The sequence below is a fragment of the Microcaecilia unicolor genome, chromosome 3 (genome assembly GCF_901765095.1).
Source record: "Microcaecilia unicolor chromosome 3, aMicUni1.1, whole genome shotgun sequence".
In the NCBI taxonomy this organism is placed as follows: domain Eukaryota; kingdom Metazoa; phylum Chordata; class Amphibia; order Gymnophiona; family Siphonopidae; genus Microcaecilia; species Microcaecilia unicolor.
In genome coordinates, this window is record NC_044033.1 from 467,407,712 (window position 1) to 467,429,451 (window position 21,740).

At 43.7% G+C, this 21,740-nt stretch overlaps 1 protein-coding gene across 1 annotated transcript in view; it reads left to right on the plus strand.

The window, feature by feature from the left end:
- PHF3 (PHD finger protein 3) overlaps positions 1-21,740 on the plus strand; it is a 264,231-nt gene that overhangs the window by 221,347 nt on the left and 21,144 nt on the right. The window contains 2 exon segments of the mRNA XM_030199001.1: positions 823-970; positions 8,359-8,448. Of these exon segments, the coding sequence (XP_030054861.1) occupies positions 823-970; positions 8,359-8,448 (238 nt within the window).

The window sequence follows — 21,740 nt, forward strand, 5'->3', positions numbered from 1 at the left end:
TATACTTTCCACAATGTGATTTTCCGGATTTAATTTGTGATGTGCTATCTCTCACTGTTACCAATAACCTACCCTTCAATTATGGGCTGCTCATGTCTTTGTCAGTGGGCAAACTTACAAAATCAGCAAGGGATCAAATACTTATTTCCCCCACTGTATTAAGGGGTGGTCTATGGACAGTATTTTTTCTTTTATTATTTCTAAACCACAATTGAAAGGCAATAAGGACTCCTTGGCAGTGGAATACCGAGAAGTCCATTTTGTGGTGAGCCAGAGGTGGATTAAGGAGGCCACATATTTTCTCCCCACCCCAATGCACCCTCGATACATTAAACCATACCTTTGCCGAAGAAGTCTACTGTGCGAGCCCCCACACATGCAACCAGACCCCAGTGCTCAAGTCGGCGGCATGCCGACAACTGTTTTTTCGCGTATGTTTAGTTCAGAGTCTGTCACTGAACTGAGCAATGCACGAGAGTGCTGGCATTGGCAGCTGATGTACACTGGCCAACTTATGCCTTGTCAGAGAGCACAGATGGGGACTTGTGCAAGAGACCTCTCAACTGGTGGGCTTGGGCATCTCTGTTAGCCATTAAATTGGATGGTGCTTGAACCCAAAGTGGGGAGAGGGGGGCCCAGTCCTTTGAGGCTCCTGCTAGCTACCACCTCTGCTTTGTGGTGAGAACAATCTCAGCTTAAAGGTGACTTTTAAAACACACCTGGGGATACTTTTCTGTAATCTTCCAACTATTGAAGGTATCCTTGACATAAGTATGCTTTTTTTTTTTTCTTATAGCTAATTTTCATTGTTCCTTAATTTAGATCAGAGGTTCCTGTTAACGATGAAGATGAGTCCACGTTCCTGAATCGGCTGTCTTACATCTGGAAAGGTTTTATCAACATGCCTTCTGTGGCAAAGTTTGTTATTAAAGCCTATCCTGTTTCTGGCTCTCTCGAATATTTGACTGAGGTATTGCAGTTTTAACTGTATTGCTGTTACTTGAAAATATGTGATGGGATTTAATAATACTGCCTTTCTGTGGTTACAATCAAAGCAGTTTATGCATGTAATCATTTTGGACCTGGGACAGTGGAGGGTTAAGAGTCACAAGGAGCTGCAGTGGGAGTCAAACCCGGTTATTCCGGTTCTCAAGCCACTGAACTAACCATTAGGCTACTCCACTACTCCTCCACTTCTCCAAGCAGCAACAACACATATTCATTTTTATTCTTTTAAGAATACTTGAACAATATGCTTTTTGGGAAATACGTAATGTTGAAATATGTGAATGGCTTTCTACATCTTTTAAAGGAAGCAGAAATCCAGTGGTAACTCAGAATTTTTTCATTTAAAGGCTAATTTATTAAGGTGTATTAGCATTATAACATGAAAAAAGCATGTTGAAATCATTTGGTAAATATGCATTTTTTTTGCATTAGAATGCTCTCATAGCTTCACAAATCAGATTTTTTGAGTATAAAAGGGCGATGTATACGTAGAACAGCTTCACTCTGGGAAGTAGTGGAGGCAAAAACATATCAAAATAAATATAATTAAATGAGCATTTAGATGAGTACAGTTGATATTTATGAAATAAAAGGGAAGTTGAAAATCAGGTGGGGATTTATGTTATATTGCAACAGGAAATAAAGTAGGCAAACTAGAAGGTCCTTGGGGTACATAGCTTCAGTCTTATTCTTCTGTGAGGTTAATATGATTGAAAAGGAATCTTCCAGCAGTTCAGTGATTTACGATAAAAAAATATAATGGTTTGTCTACCAGTTTTTCTCCGAGGACAAGCAGGCTGCTTGTTCTCACATGTGGGTCGACGTCCACGTCGGCCCAGGAAACGGCAAATTTTTCTCCCAGCAAAAATTAAAATTTTGCCAGAGCCTTCTGGCGCGCGCACCGTGCATGCATGGACAACTTCCCACCCATCGCGTGAGCGTGTCTCTTCAGTTTTCTTTGCATTGAGTTGCAGTAGAGTTTTTCTGCACTCCTCTCAGGCCCAGGAAAGAGTCTTCGCGAGTTTTTTGGCTTTTCACTTTATTTTACTTTATTTTATTTCAATTCTACAGTTCAAAAAAAAAAGTTCCCATTGTTTCTTTTACTTTTGTCCCCTTTTAAAGTTTCCTTTGTTTTCCGCGCGGTCGGGTTATTCCCTTCTTTTCTGTGCCCTTTTTTCTTTTAGCAGGTTCAGTCTCGTCTTTTGATTTTGCTGAAGCCGTTTTTCCTTCCATGTCATCAAAGACACCCAACGGCTTCAAACATTGTACTCTGTGCAACCGGACCATCGCAGGTACCAATACCCACGCCTGGTGTATCCAGTGCCTTGGGCCCGACCATAGCCCAGCTGCTTGTAGTCTATGGCTTCGTATGAAGAAACGTACCCAAGCATCTCAAGAAACCCAACGAGAAAAGCTTTTTGGGGCTCGGTCCGGTCCTTCAACATTGGTGCCAAGGTCGTCGGGAGCAGAGGTAATGGCTACTGAGAGACCAACTCGCGCTGGGAGCAGTGAGGCGTCGAGTGGGTCTCCACCTGCCTCGAGGCCTCCTGTTGTGCAGGCCCCCCGGAACCCACCTTCGTCGGACCCGGCCCCAAGGAGACATGAGGATTCCACGTCTTTCTCATCGGTACCGAGGAGTCCCGATGACCGGCATCGAGCGAAGGCGAAGAAGCACCGTCATCGTTCTCCTTCGACACACGGTCAGGGAGCTCCAGGGCATCGAGAGAATCAGCACCCGAGAAGCGTCGGCACCGAGAGGATCTCTCCCCCTCGATACAGGAGGTGCCGCTGCGTCGGTCTCCTAGCAGCTCGATGATACCTGCTCCCGAGCCTCCACAGATTCTGACACTGCCTGTTCCACCGACCCCGCAGCCTTCTCTGATGGCGGCTCTCAACCAGCGCATCCGGGCCTTGTTTCCAGAACTTCTGGAGGGACTGCTATGTCAGTCAGCTTCGGTGTCGGGGTGCTTGCGCCTTCTGCACCATCTGCTGCAGCGGTGTCTTGCCCTTCTCCTGCGGTGAGGTCTCCGACCACGGTGCCACCTGCGGTGTCGGCTGCCACCCAGGTCGAATCCCCTTCTACGTCGGTGGAGGGAGCTTCGCCGCAGTCAGATCGGGCATCAGCCTCTTGACATTGCCATTGAGGACATCGTTCCTCAGTGTCGAGGTGGGTTCAGTATCAAAGTACCTTAACTCAGGTTTTATGCGATACTGAGCAGAAGCGTTCATGAGAGTCAAGGAAGATCCCAGGTACTTTTCTTCTGATGAGTCCTTTGGGATTCCCGCTGAACCTTCCCTTCCACCAGAGAGGAGACTATCTCCACCGGAAAGTCTTTCTTTTTCCTCTTTTGTCCGGTAAATGGCTACGGCTATTCCCTTCCCTGTGGAGGTTGAGGATGAGCCCAGGGCTGAGATGCTCGAGGTCCTGGATTATTATTCTCCACCTAAAGAGGCTGTAACAGTTCCTCTGCATAAGGTACTGAAGGAAGTCCTTATGCGAAACTGGTCGGCCCCTCTATCTGGCCCTGTGGTCCCGAAAAAAGCTGAATCCCAGTATTGGATCCACGGTGAACCTGGATTGATGAGATCCAAGTTACCCCACAATTCTGTGGTGGTAGACTCCGCCCTCAAGAGAGCCAGAAGTACTAGAGACTACGCTTCAGCGCCACCAGGCAGAGAAGCTAGAACTCTTGATTCTTTTGGGAGGAAAACGTATCAGGCTGCTATGCTCGCCGCCAAGATTCAGTCATACCAGCTCTTCGTGAGCGTTCACTTGCGAGACTCGATAAGGCAGCTGTCTATCTTGGTTGATGCACTCCCTATGGAGTTGGCCGAGCCTTTTCGCCAGGTGGTCAGGCAGCAGAAGGCGTGTCGAAAATTCCTGGCCAGGGTTACATTTGATACTTTTGATGTAGCATCCAGAATTGCTGCTCAAGGCATAGTGATGCGCAGACTCTCATGGCTGCGTGTCTCTGACCTGGATCATTCGGTCCAGCAGCGGATGGCGGATGTTCCTTGCTGGGGGGATAATCTTTTTCGTGAGAAAGTAGAGGATCTAGTTGACCAGATCAAGAAGCATAATGATGCTATGGATTCTCTCTCCCCCCGGGCGTCTTCTGCTACTACCTCCTCATCTAGGAGGTATTTTAGGGGGAAGAGAAGTGTTCCCTATTCCTATCCTAGGTGTAGATACACTCCTGCTTCTCGGCAGCCTGCCCAGGCTCAGTCCCAGTGCGCTCGTTCTCGTCAACAGCGTGCGCCTAAGGCCATTGCAGCTCCCCAGCAAAAGCAAGGGACGGGCTTCTGACTGGCTCCAGTTAAGCATAACCTCAGTAAAAATGTCCATAGTGGATGACTTGCCAGTTGGGGGAGGTTGATATTTTTTCACCAAAGCTGGCCTCTCATAACCTCCGACCGGTGGGTTCTTCAAATAGTCTGGTTAGAATACACCCTCAGTCTGGAATCCAAACCTCCAAATTGCCAACCAGGAGCTCATTCTTACAGCTCCCAGCACAAAAAGATACTTGCAGAGGAAGTCTCCGCCCTTCTAAAGGCCCAAGCGGTCGAACCCGTTCCACCAGGGGAAGAAGTGCTGGGATTCTATTCCAGGTACTTCCTTGTGCAAAAGAAAACAGGGGGGATGCGTCCCATCCTAGACCTGAGGGCCCTGAACAAATTTCTAGTCCGAGAAAAGTTCAGGATGGTTTCCCTGGGCACCCTTCTTCCCATGATTCAAGAAAATGATTGGCTATGCTCTCTGGACTTAAAGGATGTTTACACACACATCTTGATACTCCCAGCTCACAGGAAGTATCTTTGATTTTGGCTGGTAACTCATTACTTTCAGTACCGTGTATTGCCTTTTAGTCTGGCGTCTGCACCCAGATTGTTTACAAAGTGTCTGGCTGTAGTAGCAGCGTCGCTATGCAGACTGGGAGTGCATGTGTTCCCTTATCTCGACGATTGGCTGGTGAAGAGCACCTTGGAAACAGGCGCTCTACAGTCCATGCGAATGACTATTCAGGTGCTAGAACTACTAGGCTTCGTGATCAATTACTCCAAGTCCCATCTCACCCCAGTACAGAAGTTGGAATTCATTGGAGCTCTGTTGAACACAAAGACAGCTCAAGCTTATCTTCCCGAGGCAAGGGCAGACAATCTCCTGTCCCTGGTGTCCATGGTTCGAGCATCTCAACAGATCATGGCTCGGCAGATGTTGAGACTTCTGGGACACATGGAGGCATATTTTCAAAGCACTTAGCCTTCCAAAGTTTCATTGAAACCTATGGAACTTTGGAAGGCTAAGTGCTTTGAAAATATGCCTCATGGCCTCCACAGTTCATGTAACTCCCATGGCACATCTACACATGAGATCAGCTCAATGGACCCTAGCTTCCCAGTGGTATCAAGCTGCAGGGGATCTAGAGGATGTAATCCAACTGCCCATCAACTTTCGGAATTCCCTTCAGTGGTGGACGATTCAATCCAATTTGACCTTGGGACGTCCATTCCAAGTTCCTTAGCCACAAAAAGTGCTGACGACGGATGCTTCTCACTCAAGGAGCTTGGTCCTTTCAGGAAAAAGGTCTTCATATCAACCTCCTGGCACTGCGAGCGATCTGGAACACTCTAAAGGCTTTCAGAGATCGGCTGTCCAACCAAATCATCTTAATTCAAACAGTCAATCAGGTTGCGATGTATTACACCAACAAGCAGGGAAGCACCGGATCTCGCCCTCTCTGTCAAGAAGCCGTCCAGATGTGGCTTTGGGTGCACCATCACGGCATGTTTCTGCAAGACACTTTTCTGGCAGGCTTAAACAGCAGTCTGGCCAACAGGCTGAGCAGAATAATGCAACCTCACGAGTGGTCACTGAACATGGCAATAGCCCGCAAGATCTTCCGAGCGTGGGGCACCCCCTCGGTGGATCTTTTTGCCACTCAAATCAATCACAAAGTCCCTCAGTTCTGTTCCAGGCTTCAGGCCCACGACAGGCTAGCGTCAGATGCCTTTCTCCTTCATTGGAGAACAGGCCTTCTGTATGTGTATCCTCCTGTACCTCTATTAGGAAAGGACTTTGCTGAAACTCAAGCAAGACCACGGAACCATGATCCTCATTGCACCCTTCTGGCCGCGTCAGATTTGGTTCCCTCTTCTGGAGTTGTCCTCCGAAGAACCGTGGAGATAGGAGTGTTTTCCGACCCTCATCACCCAGAACGAGGAGTCGCTTCTACATCCCATCCTCCAGTCTCTGGCTCTCACGGCCTGGATGTTGAGAGCATAGAATTCGCCTCCTTGGGTCTTTCAGAGAGTGTCTCCCGAGTCTTGCTTGCTTCCAGAAAAGATTCCACAAAGAAGTGTTACTCTTTCAAATGGAGGAGGTTTGCTGTCTGGTGTGATAGCAAGGCCCTAGATCCTTTTTCTTGTCCTACACAGACCCTGTTTGAATTCCTTGTACACTTATCAGAGTCTGGTCTCAAGACCAACTCCGTAAGAGTTCACCTTAGTGTGATTAGTGGTTATCATCGCCGTGTAGAAGGTAAGCCTATCTCTGGACAGCCTTTAGTAGTTCGCTTTATGAGAGGTTTGCTTTTGTCAAAGCCCCCCGGTCAAACCTCCACCAGTGTCATGGGATCTCAATGTCATTCTCACCCAGCTGATGAATGCTCCTTTTGAGCCACTGAATTGCTGCCATCTGAAGTACTGGACCTGGAAGGTCATTTTCTTGGTGGCTGTTACTTCAGCTCGTAGGGTCAGTGAGCTTCAGGCCTTAGTTGTGCATGCACCTTATATAATGTTTCATCACAACAGAGTAGTCCTCCGCACTCACCCTAAGTTCTTGCCAAAGGTGGTGTCTGAGTTATATCTGAACCAGTCAATTATCTTGCCAACATTTTTTCCCCATCCTCATACCCGCCCTGGCAAAAGCAGTTTGCATACCTTGGACTGCAAGAGAGCATTGGCCTTTTACATGGAGCGGACAAGCCCTTTAGACAGTCTGCCCAGTTGTTTGTTTATTTCGACCCCAACAGGAGGGGAGTCGCCATCGGAAAATGTACAATCTCCAATTGGCTAGCAGATTGCATTTCGTTCACTTATGCCCAGGCTGGGTTGACTCTGGTGGATCATGTCACGGCTCATAATGTAAGAGCCATGGCTGCGTCAGTCGCTCACTTGAAGTCAGCCTCCATTGAAGAGATTTGCAAGGCTGTAACGTGGTCATCAGTCCACACATTTACATCTCACTACTGCCTTCAGCAGGATACCCGACGCGAAAGTCGGTTTGGGCAGTCGGTGCTGCAGAATCTGTTTTGAGTTTAGAATCCAACTCCATCCCCCTAGACCCATTTTTGTTCTGTTCCAGGCTGCACTCTCACTTAGTTGTTTATGGTTTCAGGTCAATCTCTGTTATGTCTTCGCCGTTGTGGTGCCCAATTGACCAATGTTCATTGTTTTGAGTGAGCCTGGTTGCTAGGGATACCCCACATTTGAGAACAAGCAGCCTGTAACAGGTATTCTCCGAGGACAGCAGGCTGATTGTTCTCACAAATCTGCCCACTTCCCCTTTGAAGTTGTTGTTTGTTTGTTTCTATGCTTTTTGATTAAACTGAAGAGACACGCTCATGCGACGGGCGGGAAGTCGTCCCCGCATGCGCAGTTCGCGTGCCAGAAGGCTGTGGCAAAACTTTTTATTTTTGCTGTGAGAAAAATTTGCCGTTTCCTGGGCCGACGCGGACATCGACCCACAAGTGAGAACAATCAGCCTGCTGTCCTCGGAGAATACCTGCTACAGATAAGTATCTTCGCTTTATCATTAGTGTCTGAGTAACAAGCTTTAGAGAGATTGTTGCTAACCTACCTCTTCATAATGTATGTTTGTGTTTCTTTTTCTTGTTTTCTGTGCTGGTATATTAAACTTAAAGAAATTTAATTTTTTGGGTAGAAGAGAAGAGGTGGCAAGAGAATTGTGGTCTAAGGTGTTGGGAAACACTCCTCCCCCTACCCCCACTTGGTTCTCAAGTTTGGTCTTTGAGAGCGTCAAACTAGTTAATATTCAGAATATAAGTAATATATCTGTATATTTGATTTCCTTGATTTCTGTCTCCTTTGTACGCAAATCTTTCTCTTTTATGTTCATTAGGATTATACTGAAAAACAAATTGGGTTATAGCTCTTGAAGACCAGAATTTGAGATGCCTGATATGGATCATGTTCATTGGAAGGGGATAAAATTGTTTTTCTGTGGATTTTTTTAGTCACATAATAGCCCTCCACCCCCCTCCAACACAAATATAGAAGAAAAGGAGTGCTTACTATATTCATTCATACCTACAATCCTATATTTTACAGGACCTACCAGATAGTATCCAAGTAGGAGGCAGGATATCACCTCAGACTGTTTGGGATTATGTAGAAAAGCTTAAAGCTTCAGGAACTAAGGTAAGCTAGAAACTTGCTTATTCTATATGAACTGAAAGTTTTTCTTTGTCCAGTTATCTAAATTTCAACAATTTTTTATTAATGACTCAATCAAATCCATTGTCAACAAGCACAGTATACAAAAAATTGCTAACTTACTGCTTAAACAAGCTGAACAGGAATAAACTGCCAATATGGTCATCAAAATTATCCTTCTTTTTCTCCCCATCCTATCCCCTCCCACACCCCGACCCCGACCCTCTAAGATTTATTCCCTTCCTTCCTCTTTTTTGTTTTTTGACCTTTCAACAGTTGCTTATTGATGGCTATTGAACAGGAAGACCTCCATTAACATTAATACCAATATGCATTCCAAACCTGTACTCTTTACAGACAAGAGAATACATTCGTCTTCAATTTTTTACCTTTTATCCCCCCCCCCCCCCACCCTCTCTGTGTATGTCCCCCCCATCCCACTGCATCCTATCCCTTAATATATACCCTATCTATTTATGTCTCAACATGTTTCTTATTGATAATATATGAAAGAGAAGAAAAAAAAAAAAGGAAAAGAAAAGGGGGGCGGTGAGAAGGAGGGGAACGTGACCCACCTAGCCGGAGCCTCTTTTACCTCTTTGTCTGGTATAGCCTTTTATTGTACCATGGAGCATCCTCACCCCCGTGCATCAATCCAATAATCAGCCAGGATTCCAGAGCAGACTTCTGGCGCGGTGCGGAAGGGACCCGACATACACATCCCACACTGCCTGAAACAACTTTAATCTCTTGGGTGTTTGCCTAGCATATTGTCGCTCCAAGAGCATCAGCGCATGGAATCTGTTCCTCCAGTAGGATAGCGCTTCTTTTCCTACCCACACTCCCAGGATTACTTTCTTCCCTATGAGCCCCACTTTCCTGAGAAGTAAAGTGACTGATTTTTTGCCTATCTTGAATGTTTCATATTTATCCAATAATACCGCTTCGGGAGTTAATGATATAGCAAATCCTAACAGCCTTCCCAGATATCCTTATACCTCTCTCCAAAAGGCCTGGGTTAATCTGCATTCCCAGAAAGTGTGAAAAAATGAATTTAATTCCTGATCACATTTCTGACGTACCGGGGTCTCTATTGCTCCTATCTTAAATAACCTATCCTGTGTGAAATAAGCCCTATGTAGTGTTCTAAATTGACATTCCCGCAATGCAGCATTCACCGTAATTTCCGGGATTCTCTTAACTAATTTTAGCGGCTCCAACTTCTGCCTTGATCCCCCAACATCTCGATCCCATCTTGTAACTAGATCCGTGTATGACCTGCTCTGAGACATCGCTTGTAGCTCTCTATGCAAGCCTGATACCGACATGCCCCCATCCTGAAATTTCTCAAAGAAAGCCTTGAGCTTCCCCCCCAAGGATGGGAACAGGGCTTTCTGATCTAAAGAAGTCACATAATGTCTAAGTTGTAAATAAGCCAATATATCTGTCTGTTCAGCTATTCCTTTCCTTAGCAGATCCTCCCATGTTAACATTCTACTCTCTGGTCCTAACACCTGCTGTAGTGCCCATTGCTCCCCCCCCCCCCCCCCCCGAGGTCGCCGCCCAGGCCCAGCCACTTTCCTTCCAGGGCCGCCCACCCAACACAGACCTGCCAAGTCTCCCGCGAAACACGCGGCACCAGCTCCCATTTCCGGCCACTGCTGCTTCTCCTGTTGAGCAGCAGCGGCTGCTACAAAAACAAAAAGAGCTATTTAAAGCACCAAAATGGGAGACTTGGTAGGTCTGTATTGGGTGGGCGGGCCTGGTTGGAAAGAAGGGGATAGAGAAACCCGGTATGGAAGAACCGGGAGAGGGGGGTAGACGGATGGAAGGATGGGGAGAGAAAGAGGGAAAACAGATGGAAGGATGGGGAGAGAAAGGGAGAGAGGGATGAATGGATGCAGAGAGAAAGGGGAAAGACTGGAAGGATGTGTCACACACACACACACTCTCACTCTCTCTCACACACACTCACTCTCACACACAGTCTCTCAAACATACACAATCCGAGGAAAACCTTGCTAGTGCCCGTTTCATTTGTGTCAGAAACGGACCTTTTTCACTAGTATTCTATAATTTCTCCTTTCCCTTATATCCTGCCTTTTATGGTTCTTTACTATTTAAGGCCCACTTTTACAAAGCTGTGCTAGTAGCTGCCATGTGGGATTGCCGACAATTACTGCACGTGCGGCTTTGTAAAAAAAAAAAAAGGGATGTAAATTTGTATTTCTTTTCTACCTTTTAAGAGTATATATTTTAAATTGCAAACCACTCAGTCCACTCATGGGGGGTATTTCAAGATTCAAATATGAAACTTGAAAATCTCTCTCTCAGAATGGGACTTGGAGCCATGTATCTGACAGAAAAAGACAATGTCGTGGCAGACAAGCTGAGCCATGTGCTTCAGCCGTACAAGTTATTTGGACTTGAGAGTGGTTAACACCCCAAATAGATTTCTTTGTGTCTCTTCAGAACAGGATTGTTCCTCAATTCTGCTAGAGAATAGGGGCTCCTGTAGCCTTGTTTGTATTCCTCCTAAATTGAAGGGAGGATCTTATATATTCATATCCTCCCATTTCAGCTCTTGCTGAAGACACTCTTAAAACTTGAATACAGTCTGGAGTTCTCTAGACAGAGACCAATTAAATTGTGTTATTCTCCAACATTGATCATGCAGACATGGGTCACTTTCATCCCATGTAGAAGGGAACCCTTCTCTGTAAGGCTTTAATGTATTATTTTAGGAGATTCCTTCTATTGAAGTCTCACTTCCAAGTCACTAGCTGTATTTTGGGATCTCAGTGGTGTTCTAACCAAGTTGATGAAACCTTTTTTTTTGTACCACTGATTTCTGTGAGCTGAAATACCTGACATTTTGTAACACAAAGTTAGTGAGGTCCTTGGCCTTAGTCATTAATTTGTCCTGTACAGAGTTTTTCAACAATAGTGGTTCTGTGCACACAACCAAAGTTACATCCTATGTTGGTTTTAGATGTCCAAAATGGATGGTATAAAAACAAAACTTAAATGACTTGCATTTGTGTTTATGAGTTGAGTGGCGCTTAGATGGTGACTCCGGCAATTAGGAGCTAAGGCCCATGCCAGGCAGACTTCTGTGGTTTGCATTCCATATTTGACAAGTCATATTAGGATGAACTGGAGTTTTGACAGCAACTCCAGTAGTCATAAGGTAAGGACAGTGCTGTGCAGGCTTCTACAGTCTGTGTCCTGAAAATGGGAAAAAAAAGACCAGGGTCAAGTATTTTTATACCACGTTCATTGTTGGTTTAATCATGAATTCATGAGTGTGACTGTTGGGCAGACTGAGTGGACCAGTCAGATGTTTATCTACACCTTCTAATATGTTACTATCAGGCTCATTTTGAAAGTCCGTCAAAAGGACGTCTAAATCTCAAGGGGGGCGTGCCAGGGGCGTGTTCAAGGCGGGACTTGGGCATTCCTAAGACTTAGACATCTTTCAGCCATAATGGAACAAAACAAATATGTCCAGGACTGAAACTTAGACGTTTTGAGCTAGACCTGTTTTTATAACGAATAGCTGCAGTGGGAATTGAACCCACTACCCCAGGATCAAAGTCCTCTGCACTAACCACTAGACTACTCCTCCACTCCACACAAAAAGATGTCCTTACTCCCCCCTTGGTCACTAATGCCCTCCCACCCCCAAAAAAATGTTAATAAAAATATTACTTGCCAGACTCTGTTGTTATACTCAGGTCCATTAGAATAGCATGCAGGTCCCTGGAGTAGTCTAGTAGTGATGCAGTGCACTGCAGAGAGGTGGACCCAGGCTTCTACCTCCCCCTACCTGTTATACTTATGGAGGAAACTGTGAGTCCTCCAAAACCCACCAGAAACCCACATATTGGTGCTCCCTTCACCTGTAAGGGCTATGGTAGTGGTGTACAGTTGGGGGTAGTGGGTTTTGGGGGGGCTCAGCAGACAAGGTATGGGAGCAGTGGTGAGATGTGTACCTGGGGGCATTTTATAAAGTCCACTGTAGTGCCCCCAAGGATGCCCTATTGCTTTCCTGGGATGTCACTTTTCCATTATTCTACCTGATGCCAAGCTTTCTATTTTTTTTTTTATAACATCTGAGCCTTGTGTCTATTGTTTATCAGTAGATTTGAGCTTTGAATTGAGATCTATTGATAAAAAGGAGGTCTCATTATATATATCTAAATACCAGAGTATTATTTTTCCATACTTCATAGCAAGAGTGTGCATTCCCTAATTGCCTGTCCCAATACAACTGAAGCTTTTACCTCCTCAGTGCATGTACATGGTTTCATTCCTGTGTGGATTATGTGATGCCATATAAGGCTTTCTTTCCAACCAAAGGTTTTACCACACTCAGGACATGTAAATGGTGTCACTCCTGTGTGTATTCTCTGGTGCATTGTGAAGTTTACCTTCTGACCAAAGCTTTTACCAGACTCTATACATGCAAATAGTTTCTGTCCCTTGTGGACTTTCTGATGCACTTTGAGATTTACATTACAACTAAAGCTTTTATCACACTTAGAAATGTGGATGGTTTCACTGTATTGTAGAGTTTTTTGTGTATTTTGTGCGTTTTGCATTTGGACATTTTTTTTGTTTGAAAATGGACCAAACAATAAAACGTCCAAATCACAAAATGTTTTTCCAAAAAGCATTTTCAAAAGGAAAAGAGACTTTTTTTTTTTTTTTTTGTAGAAAATGACCTGTCCTATTCTGATTTTGGACGTTTTACAAAAAACGTCCAAATTCAGAATTAGATGTCATATCCAAAAATGCCCCTTGTGCATTTGATTTGCCCAAAGTCACAAGGAGCAGCAGTGGAAATTGAACCCATGTTGCCAGGATCAAAGCCCGTTGCACTAACCATTAAGCCACTCCTCCTCTGTTTTATAAGTACATAAGTAATGCCATACTGGGAAAAGACCAAGGGTTCATCAAGCCCAGCATCCTGTCCACGATAGCAGCCAATCCAGGCCAAGGGCACCTGGCAAGCTTCCCAAACGTACAAACATTCTATACATGTTATTCCTGGAATTGTGGATTTTTCCCAATTCCATTTAGTAGCGGTTTATGGACTTGTCCTTTAGGAAATCGTCCAACCCCTTTTAAAACTCTGCTAAGCTAACCGCCTTCACCACTTTCTCCGGCAACGAATTCCAGAGTTTAATTATACGTTGGGTGAAGAAAACGTTTCTCCGATTTGTTTTAAATTTACTACACTGTAGTTTCATCGCATGCCACCTAGTCCTAGTATTTTTGGAAAGCGTGAACAGATGCTTCACATCCACCTGTTCCACTCCACTCATTATTTTATATACCTCTATCATGTTTTGGACATTTTGCATTTGGCCGTTTTTTGTTCAAAAAAGGACCAGGAAAAAAAAAACATACAAATCCAAAGTATTTTCGAACACAAAAGTTAGACGTCTATCTTTTTCGAAAACGACCTTCTTTCCTGTTCAGAATTTGGACGTTTTTGTAAAACGTCCAAATTCTGATTTAGAAGTTCTATCGAAAATGCCCCTCCATGGTACCTTAATTGGTCATCATACTAACGTCTTTTCCTAAGCCACATGGCTATAATTTGGATTGCAAAAGAACCCTAGTCTTCTACCTATAGCAGGCCAAAGCCCTTAGATGGTCAACCAGCTTTTTGTTTGATCCCAATAAGCTTGAGACTGTCATTGACAAGCATACACTATCCAGTTGGTGAGCAGACTACATCTCTCCTTTGCTTGTGTCTGAGCAAGCCTGACCTCAGAGGGTCATGTCGAGACACAGAGAGGGTAGTTTTATAAAAGGAGGAGTAGCCTAGTGGTTAGTGCAGTAGACTTTGATCCTGGGGAACTGAGTTCGATTCCCACTGCAGTTCCTTGTGACTCTGGGCAAGTCACTTAACCCTCCATTGCCCCTGGTACAAAATAAGTACCTGAATATATGTAAACCGCTTTGAATCTAGTTGCGAAAACCTAAGAAAGGCGGTATATCAAGTCCCATTTCCCTTCCCTTTATAAAGACTGTTTCACAGTTGGAAAAGGACTTTTATTGACAAAACAGAGCATACTTATATGCATGGACATAGTTTGAACATGGCAGAGTCAAAGTTGTAATGTACCTACATATTTTATAAAATACAGGAGTACACATATAGAATACACATGCACATTTATACCTGATCTGAAGCAAATGTAAACGTATGTGTCAGGACTTAGGCTTCTGAAGTCAGCTCCTGTAGCTCATATTTTATAAAATTAGGTAGGTACTTTTATTGCCATCATGAAACAGGATTAAAATAAGTACCATTTTGGTTTTTTAAGCATCATTTCATAAAATCACACTCTGATGAAACAGTGGGTTTCTGTGCCTATGATCTATATTGTTTTGCTTATTTCTCCTGGTTGTTTTGCTGATGATTCGTTTCTGCTGGTTGGCCAGCAGATGGCGATTTTCTTTTTTTTAAGGGGGGAGGGGGTAGTCTGAAGGTAGGCCTAGGGAGGCGGGTGTAGGGTACAGAGGATATTGAGTACTAGCGAGGATAGGATTCTGTACAAATTATTGTCGCCTTGCAGCTTCCCATGGGTCTTGGTGCCTTGACTTATGGGACCATTCAATTTGCTGGAGAATGGACGATGTGGAGAAGGGGGGCACTTTTAGACATGTGGAGGCAAGAGAATAGACACATGAATCCGCTCACTTTATGTACCATCAATACGCCCCGTACAGGCAAGCAACATGGGGGGGGGGGAGGTGTTGGGAGGGGGGGGGGGGGTTGGAGGAGTTGAGTGAGGTGTATATCGATAAAAGCTTGGCATTGCTCCAGAGCTTTGGTGTTCAGATTTTTGGTGTTTTATGATAAGTACTATTTCATCCAACGAGTTATTTTAAAGCTTGTGATGTTAGTGATAACGGTCATTTAATGTTAACATTCGCCAAGATAAAAGTTGTAAAGAGGGGAGAGGGGGAGGGGGGAGTAAAAATGGGAAAAAGTGTTTGACGATGTTGAATATGTTGCTGGAATATTGTTTTGTATATTGATCTATGCTGTATGAATACTCCAAGTTGACCTGTAGTGTGAATATCGTCAATAAAACAGTTTAAACCTTAAAAAAAAAAAAAAAGCTGTACCAGAAGTGACAAGTTCTTTTTCCCGCCTAACTGCGAGGCAATTTTTTAGTCTCAGTTTTGAAATAGAGGAAGAAAGACCTCTCTACTGAGACCCTGTGATCATTTATATTCTGTACCTTGTGAGCAGCTATATTTCCTGTACTTCCAAGCACTATTCAGGTAGTGATAAAATGTTTAGATAGTTTTACAATTATTCCTTTTTCTGTTACCTGTTATTGTGTGCTTTGTTCCCTCTGATTTATAGTTCACTGTTCATTTTTTTTTTTTTTTGATTTAAACAAGAATCTTTATTGAATAAGTAAGACAGAATGTAAATACAGGCACAACAGTAAGCTTCCAGGCTTTAGTACACACTGCAAAACCTGGAACATGTTTCTTCAATACTCATTCATTGAGTAATAAAACATTCAATATTCTTGGTGTTTTATATATTTTTTCCCCCTTCTTCCCCCTAAACAATCTGCAACAAAATATTTCCACGTTATTGGTCAAAATACCCTCCAAATTCCCCTTCCCCTTACAGTGTCTAAGGTAACAACAGTGATTCAACATATCAGATGTTTCTCTATAGCTCATTACGTCTTCGGTATATCCAAAGGTTCCCAGATCTTAGTCCATTTCGACAACTGGTGTCTCTGTTTTGCCATCAGTCTTTCTCTCTCTGCAATGTTCCGCAATAGGGTCATCCATTGGACAACAGACGGGCTATTTTTTTACTTCCATGAGCGAGCAATAAGCAATCTTCCCGCACATAAGCAATGTTTGATTAACACTTGACCAAAGTCATTTATCCCCAAGATAGTTTTATGAAACAGAAATACAGCAGGGTCATATGGTATCTCAACTCCCACCCAGCCTCTAATCCGGGCTTGGACAGCTTTCCAGAAAGCTTTTACTTTGTAACATGTCCACCAAATATGGCCCAATGTACCACGCTGGCCACATCTACGCCAACAAGTCGGGGAAGCTGTTCCAAACATATGATTTAACCTTACCGGGGTTAGATACCAGCGGTATAGTACTTTTGTTAAATTTTCTTGAACATTAACAGCTGGGGAAATGCGTACGGAACGCCTCTCCATTCTCTGCCACTCCTCAGCTGAGTAACTGACCCCTAATTCTTTCTCCCACAGCACTCTGTGCTTATGGTTAACACACATGTTATCTCGCAAGTGCCCATAGATCAAAGTAATAAGGCCACGTGTCCCTTGTTCTCGAACACAGAGTTCTTCTAAAAAGGTCACGTCACCCATTAAATATGCACGTCTGCCTTCTGATGACAAAAAGTGAATCAATTGAGTGTAGGCATATTGATCTGTAGGGGGTAACCTGTTTGTATCTGCCAATTCCTGGAATGATATGAAGATATCTTTATTAATCAATTGCCCCCATAGATCTAACCCTTGTTTTTTCCATCTAGTTAAAACTGAGCGTGTGCAGCCTAATGGGAATGCTAAATTACAAACAATAGGTGATAACCAAGAGCAATAGATTCGTTTTAAGCGTTCCATTTTATCCCAGCATGACAAAGTGAACTCAATGATCGGGCTCACCTCCTCCCCCAAGCGACGATGTTTAGGCGGCAACCAGAGTAAGTGGCCTAATTTCAAAGGGCTATGTAGTATATATTCCATCTTTACCCAAAGTGTGTGGGGGGGCTTCTTGAAACCATTCCACTGCGGATTAACCTGAGCCGCTCTATGATATAAGTCCACTTTAGGGATCCCTAAACCACCCTTGGTCTTACGGTCTGTATACATTATGGAGGGGTGGATTCTAGATTTGCCTCCTTTCCAGATGAACTTCTCTAATCGTTTCTGCAGGGAGTGAAGCACATGGTCACTAATAGGGAGTGGCAGAGCCTGGAAAAGATACAGTAATCACGGTAATATATTCATTTTCACTGTGGCTATTCTCCCAAACCAAGATAAACCAAGGGGCTCCCATCTTTCCAAGTCCTCCCTAATGTCTTTCAGTAATGGAGTATAGTTAGCCTCGTTAATGTCTGGCAATTTAGCAGTGAGGAAAACTCCCAAATATTTAAGACCCTTAGTTACCCACCTCAAAGGATATAATTGCTTACAACGGTGATATTGTTCCTCTGTCATCTCCCCTGCCATTGCTTCTGTTTTCTCATAATTAATCTTAAATCCTGACACCTGCCCATAAGTTTCCAATTCACTTATAACCTGAGGTATAGAATCTAAAGGCGAGGTAAGGGTCAAAAGGACATCATCTGCAAACAATGCCACCTTTGATTCCCAGTCTTTCACCCTCACTCCCTTTATCCCTGGATGATTCCTAATAGCCCATGCCAATGGTTCCATTACTAAAGCAAATAAAAGTGGCGACAGAGGGCACCCCTGGCGTGTTCTTCTATTCAGCTCAAAGAAAGCGGATATCTGCCCATTAATTTTTACCCCTGCTTTCGGCTGAGTGTATAGTTCTTTAATCCAGTCCCTAAAATTAGAACCAAATCCAAACTGTTGTAAAACCTGGTGCAGGAATGGCCAATGCACCCTATCGATTGCTTTTTCAGCGTCCACACTCAGTAGACAATACGGTGTTTTACTCTGCCGGGCAATTTACATAGCATTCAGAGTTTGTCTAATATTGTCCGAGGCCTGTCTGTTGGCGACAAAACCCAACTGATCTGGATGTATTAAGGTTGGCAGAATTTCTGTTAAGCTACTTGCTAATACCTTAACCAGGATGCGAACATCTACATTAAGTACAGAGATGGGGCGGTAAGAAGAGCATTCAGTCATCTCCTTTTTAGGCTTCAGGATTTCTGCAATCCATGCCTCTTTCATAGTTGGCGGGAGATTATCTCCTTTCACTACAGCATTAAGCACATCTGTCAACACAGGTGCCAAGTAGGGGGCAAATATTTTATAGAATTCAGCCGTATAGCTGTTCAATCCCGGGGATTTGGCGGTTTTCAAAGTTTTTATAGCTACTAGGACCTCACGCATGTCAATAGGGGCATCTAGCATTTGTTGTTGATCTTGTGTTAAGGATGGCAGAGCCATTTTTTTGCAAATATGATCGAATACTCTCCTCCTGTATACCCCCATCTCCGGCAAAAAGCTTAGCATAATATTCATTAAAACGGACTCTAATCTCTGGAGATGTTCGGAGCACCTCTCCTTTGGATCCCTTAATACGATAAATATTACGATCTGCTCTTAGTTTTCGCAATTTAATAGCTAACTGCCTACTTATCTTATTTTTGGTGGTATATGTGTGAAGCTTTAGTCTTTCGTTAATATACTCAAGATCTTGAGCTAGCAGGGCTTCTAGTTGTATTCTGGCAGCTTGTAAAGCTCTATACCTTTCACCAACCATTTTCAACCTAATGATGATCCCCCTGGCGAAACTCCTATCGAACCACAACCTCAACCCATATATTTACGCCGATGATGTAACTATATACATCCCTTTCAAAAAAGACATTAAAGAAATCTCCAGTGAAATCAACTTAAGTCTACACATCATGAACACCTGGTCAGATGCTTTTCGCTTGAAACTAAATGCAGAAAAAACTCAATGCCTGATACTCACGTCCCAATACAACACGAAAGAATTCACCGCTTTAAACACACCAACACTAAACCTTCCAATCTCAGAGACGCTAAAAATCCTTGGAGTCACTATCGACCGCCACCTAACACTCGAAACTCAGGCAAACAACACAACCAAAAAGATGTTCTACTGCATGTGGAAACTGAAAAGAATAAGACAATTCTTCCCAAGATCCGTCTTTCGTAGCCTGGTGCAATCCCTCGTTCTCAGCCATCTGGACTACTGCAACTCACTATACGCAGGTTGCAAAAAGCAAATACTGAGAAAACTCCAAACAGCCCAGAATACAGCAGCCAGACTCATCTTAGGAAAACCAAAATATGAAAGTGCAAAACCCTTACGAGAGAAGCTACACTGGCTCCCACTTAAAGAACGCATTACCTTTAAAGTATGCACATTAGTCCATAAAATCATTCACGGTGAAGCCCCAGCCTACATGTCGGATTTAATAGACTTACCACCAAGAAACGCCAAAAGATCATCCAGAACTTTCCTCAACCTCCACTTCCCTAATTGCAAAGGCTTGAAATACAAAACACTGCACGCGTCAACCTTTTCCTACATGAGCACGCAGTACTGGAATTCATTGCCACGCAACCTGAAAACGATTCAAGAGCAAAAAACCTTCCGCAAACTACTGAAGACCCACCTCTTTGAGGAAATTTACGGAAAGAACCATAACACATAAAACCGCACTCACTGTCCAACAATGCATCACTACAGCCACTCTGAATTCCCTTCCCCTACCTCACCTTCTCATCTCCCGCAAACTTACCTCAATCATACCTGTTTCCCGCGGGTTCCCTCCAATGTATCGCCCCACTTAGTTTCCCGTTCTTTCCTTCCAATGTCTCAATGATCTTTTCCATTATTATATTCCTTGTTACAAAACTTGTCTCATAACACTTCATAATGTAATCCACAACTGAGCTGTAACAAAATGTACTTCCAGTCTTCATAACGTACTGTAAGCCACACTGAACCCGCAAAAAGGTGGGAAAATGTGGGGTACAAATGCAATAAATAATAATAATAATATATCTTAAGAGAGCCTGTGGCTTTATGTTTACTTTCTAATATCCCAATGTTCTCTCTTAGCTGCAAGGTAGCTTGCAACCTCTGTTTCTTAAGCTTTCCAGCAACCTTAATAAAGTGACCTCTGGGCACCGCTTTAAGGGCTTCCCACACTATAGCAATTGAGGGCCCTGAGGTTACATTAAAAGACAGGTATTCCTTCAGGACCTTTACATATTCCTGACAAACTGATTCCTGCTTTAACAGCCCATTATTTAATGTCCAGTGCCCTACCCGCTGTTTTCCTGTCTGCCAATCTAATTGTATCACACAAGGAGCATGATCAGATACAGTAATATTATTTATATGTGCTTTTGTGAGTTGATCTCCTAATAGCTTATCAACCAACAAGTAGTCAATCCATGAGTATGTAGAATGTACTGGAGAATAAAAAGAGTAATCACGCTCAGTAGGGTGCATGTCTCTCCAAGAGTCAAAAAGTCCCATATCCCTAACAAAAGTGTTAAAATGTTTGGCCAAGACTTTGTCATTACCAGAGTTGTGTCCCGATTTATCCACTTCAGGGCAAAGAGTGGCATTGAAATCACCACCCAGTATAAGCTGACCTCCCAGTACTGTGTGTATTTGTTTCTTAAGTAATTGAAAGAAAGATGGTTGATTAGTATTTGGCCCATATATAGATCCCAGAGTAACCTCCTGATTTTCAAATGTCCCCCTGAGTAGAAGATATCTGCCCTTTGGATCTCTTTTCACCTGATGGATTTGTATTGGCAAGTCAGACTGGAGCAATATCGCTACCCCTCTTTGTTTCTTGTCAGATATGTCTGAGGCAAAATAAATCTTAGAGTAATAAACATGTCTAAACAAATATTCATGCGCCCTTTTCAGATGAGTTTCTTGCAACATAACCACCTGGGGTTTATGTCTATTTATCTCTTGCCAAATCAACTGTCGCTTTCTAGGAGCATTTAGGCCTTTGACATTGAGAGTCATAATCTTTAAAGTAGCTGCCATAGAGTATACTTAACAGAAAGATAATGAAAATTCGTTTGCATATCTAGATATCATCTGCAGACACTGTATTACCCTTCCCTCCCATTTCCCCTGAACCCATCCCCCCTAGCCTCTCATCTCCCTTCCTCCCCTTTCCCCTTCAAAAGTAGAGTAGCAAACTTCCACCGGAAATAGAATTCCCCAGAGGAGTCTACTCACTCGCTTCCTAGCAAGATCAACCCCCGCAGTATACAACCCAACCACACCACCTCCGCCCAACCCCGCATGACATCCTCCATATACCCAACAGACTTATCTCTGCCATAAATGTAGATCATAAGGAAATAAAGCAGAAAATGTCAGACTTCGTGTACTCTTTCAGCAACCTCACTTTAGAGTACAATTACAGTCAGGTGTTGCGCATAGTCAGCCGTGGTTTCTTTGCCTTATTAAAAACTTGTTGCCATTGTCGCACTTTGTCTCTCTTGTCAACAGTAGTCTCCAAGTGTAGTTCA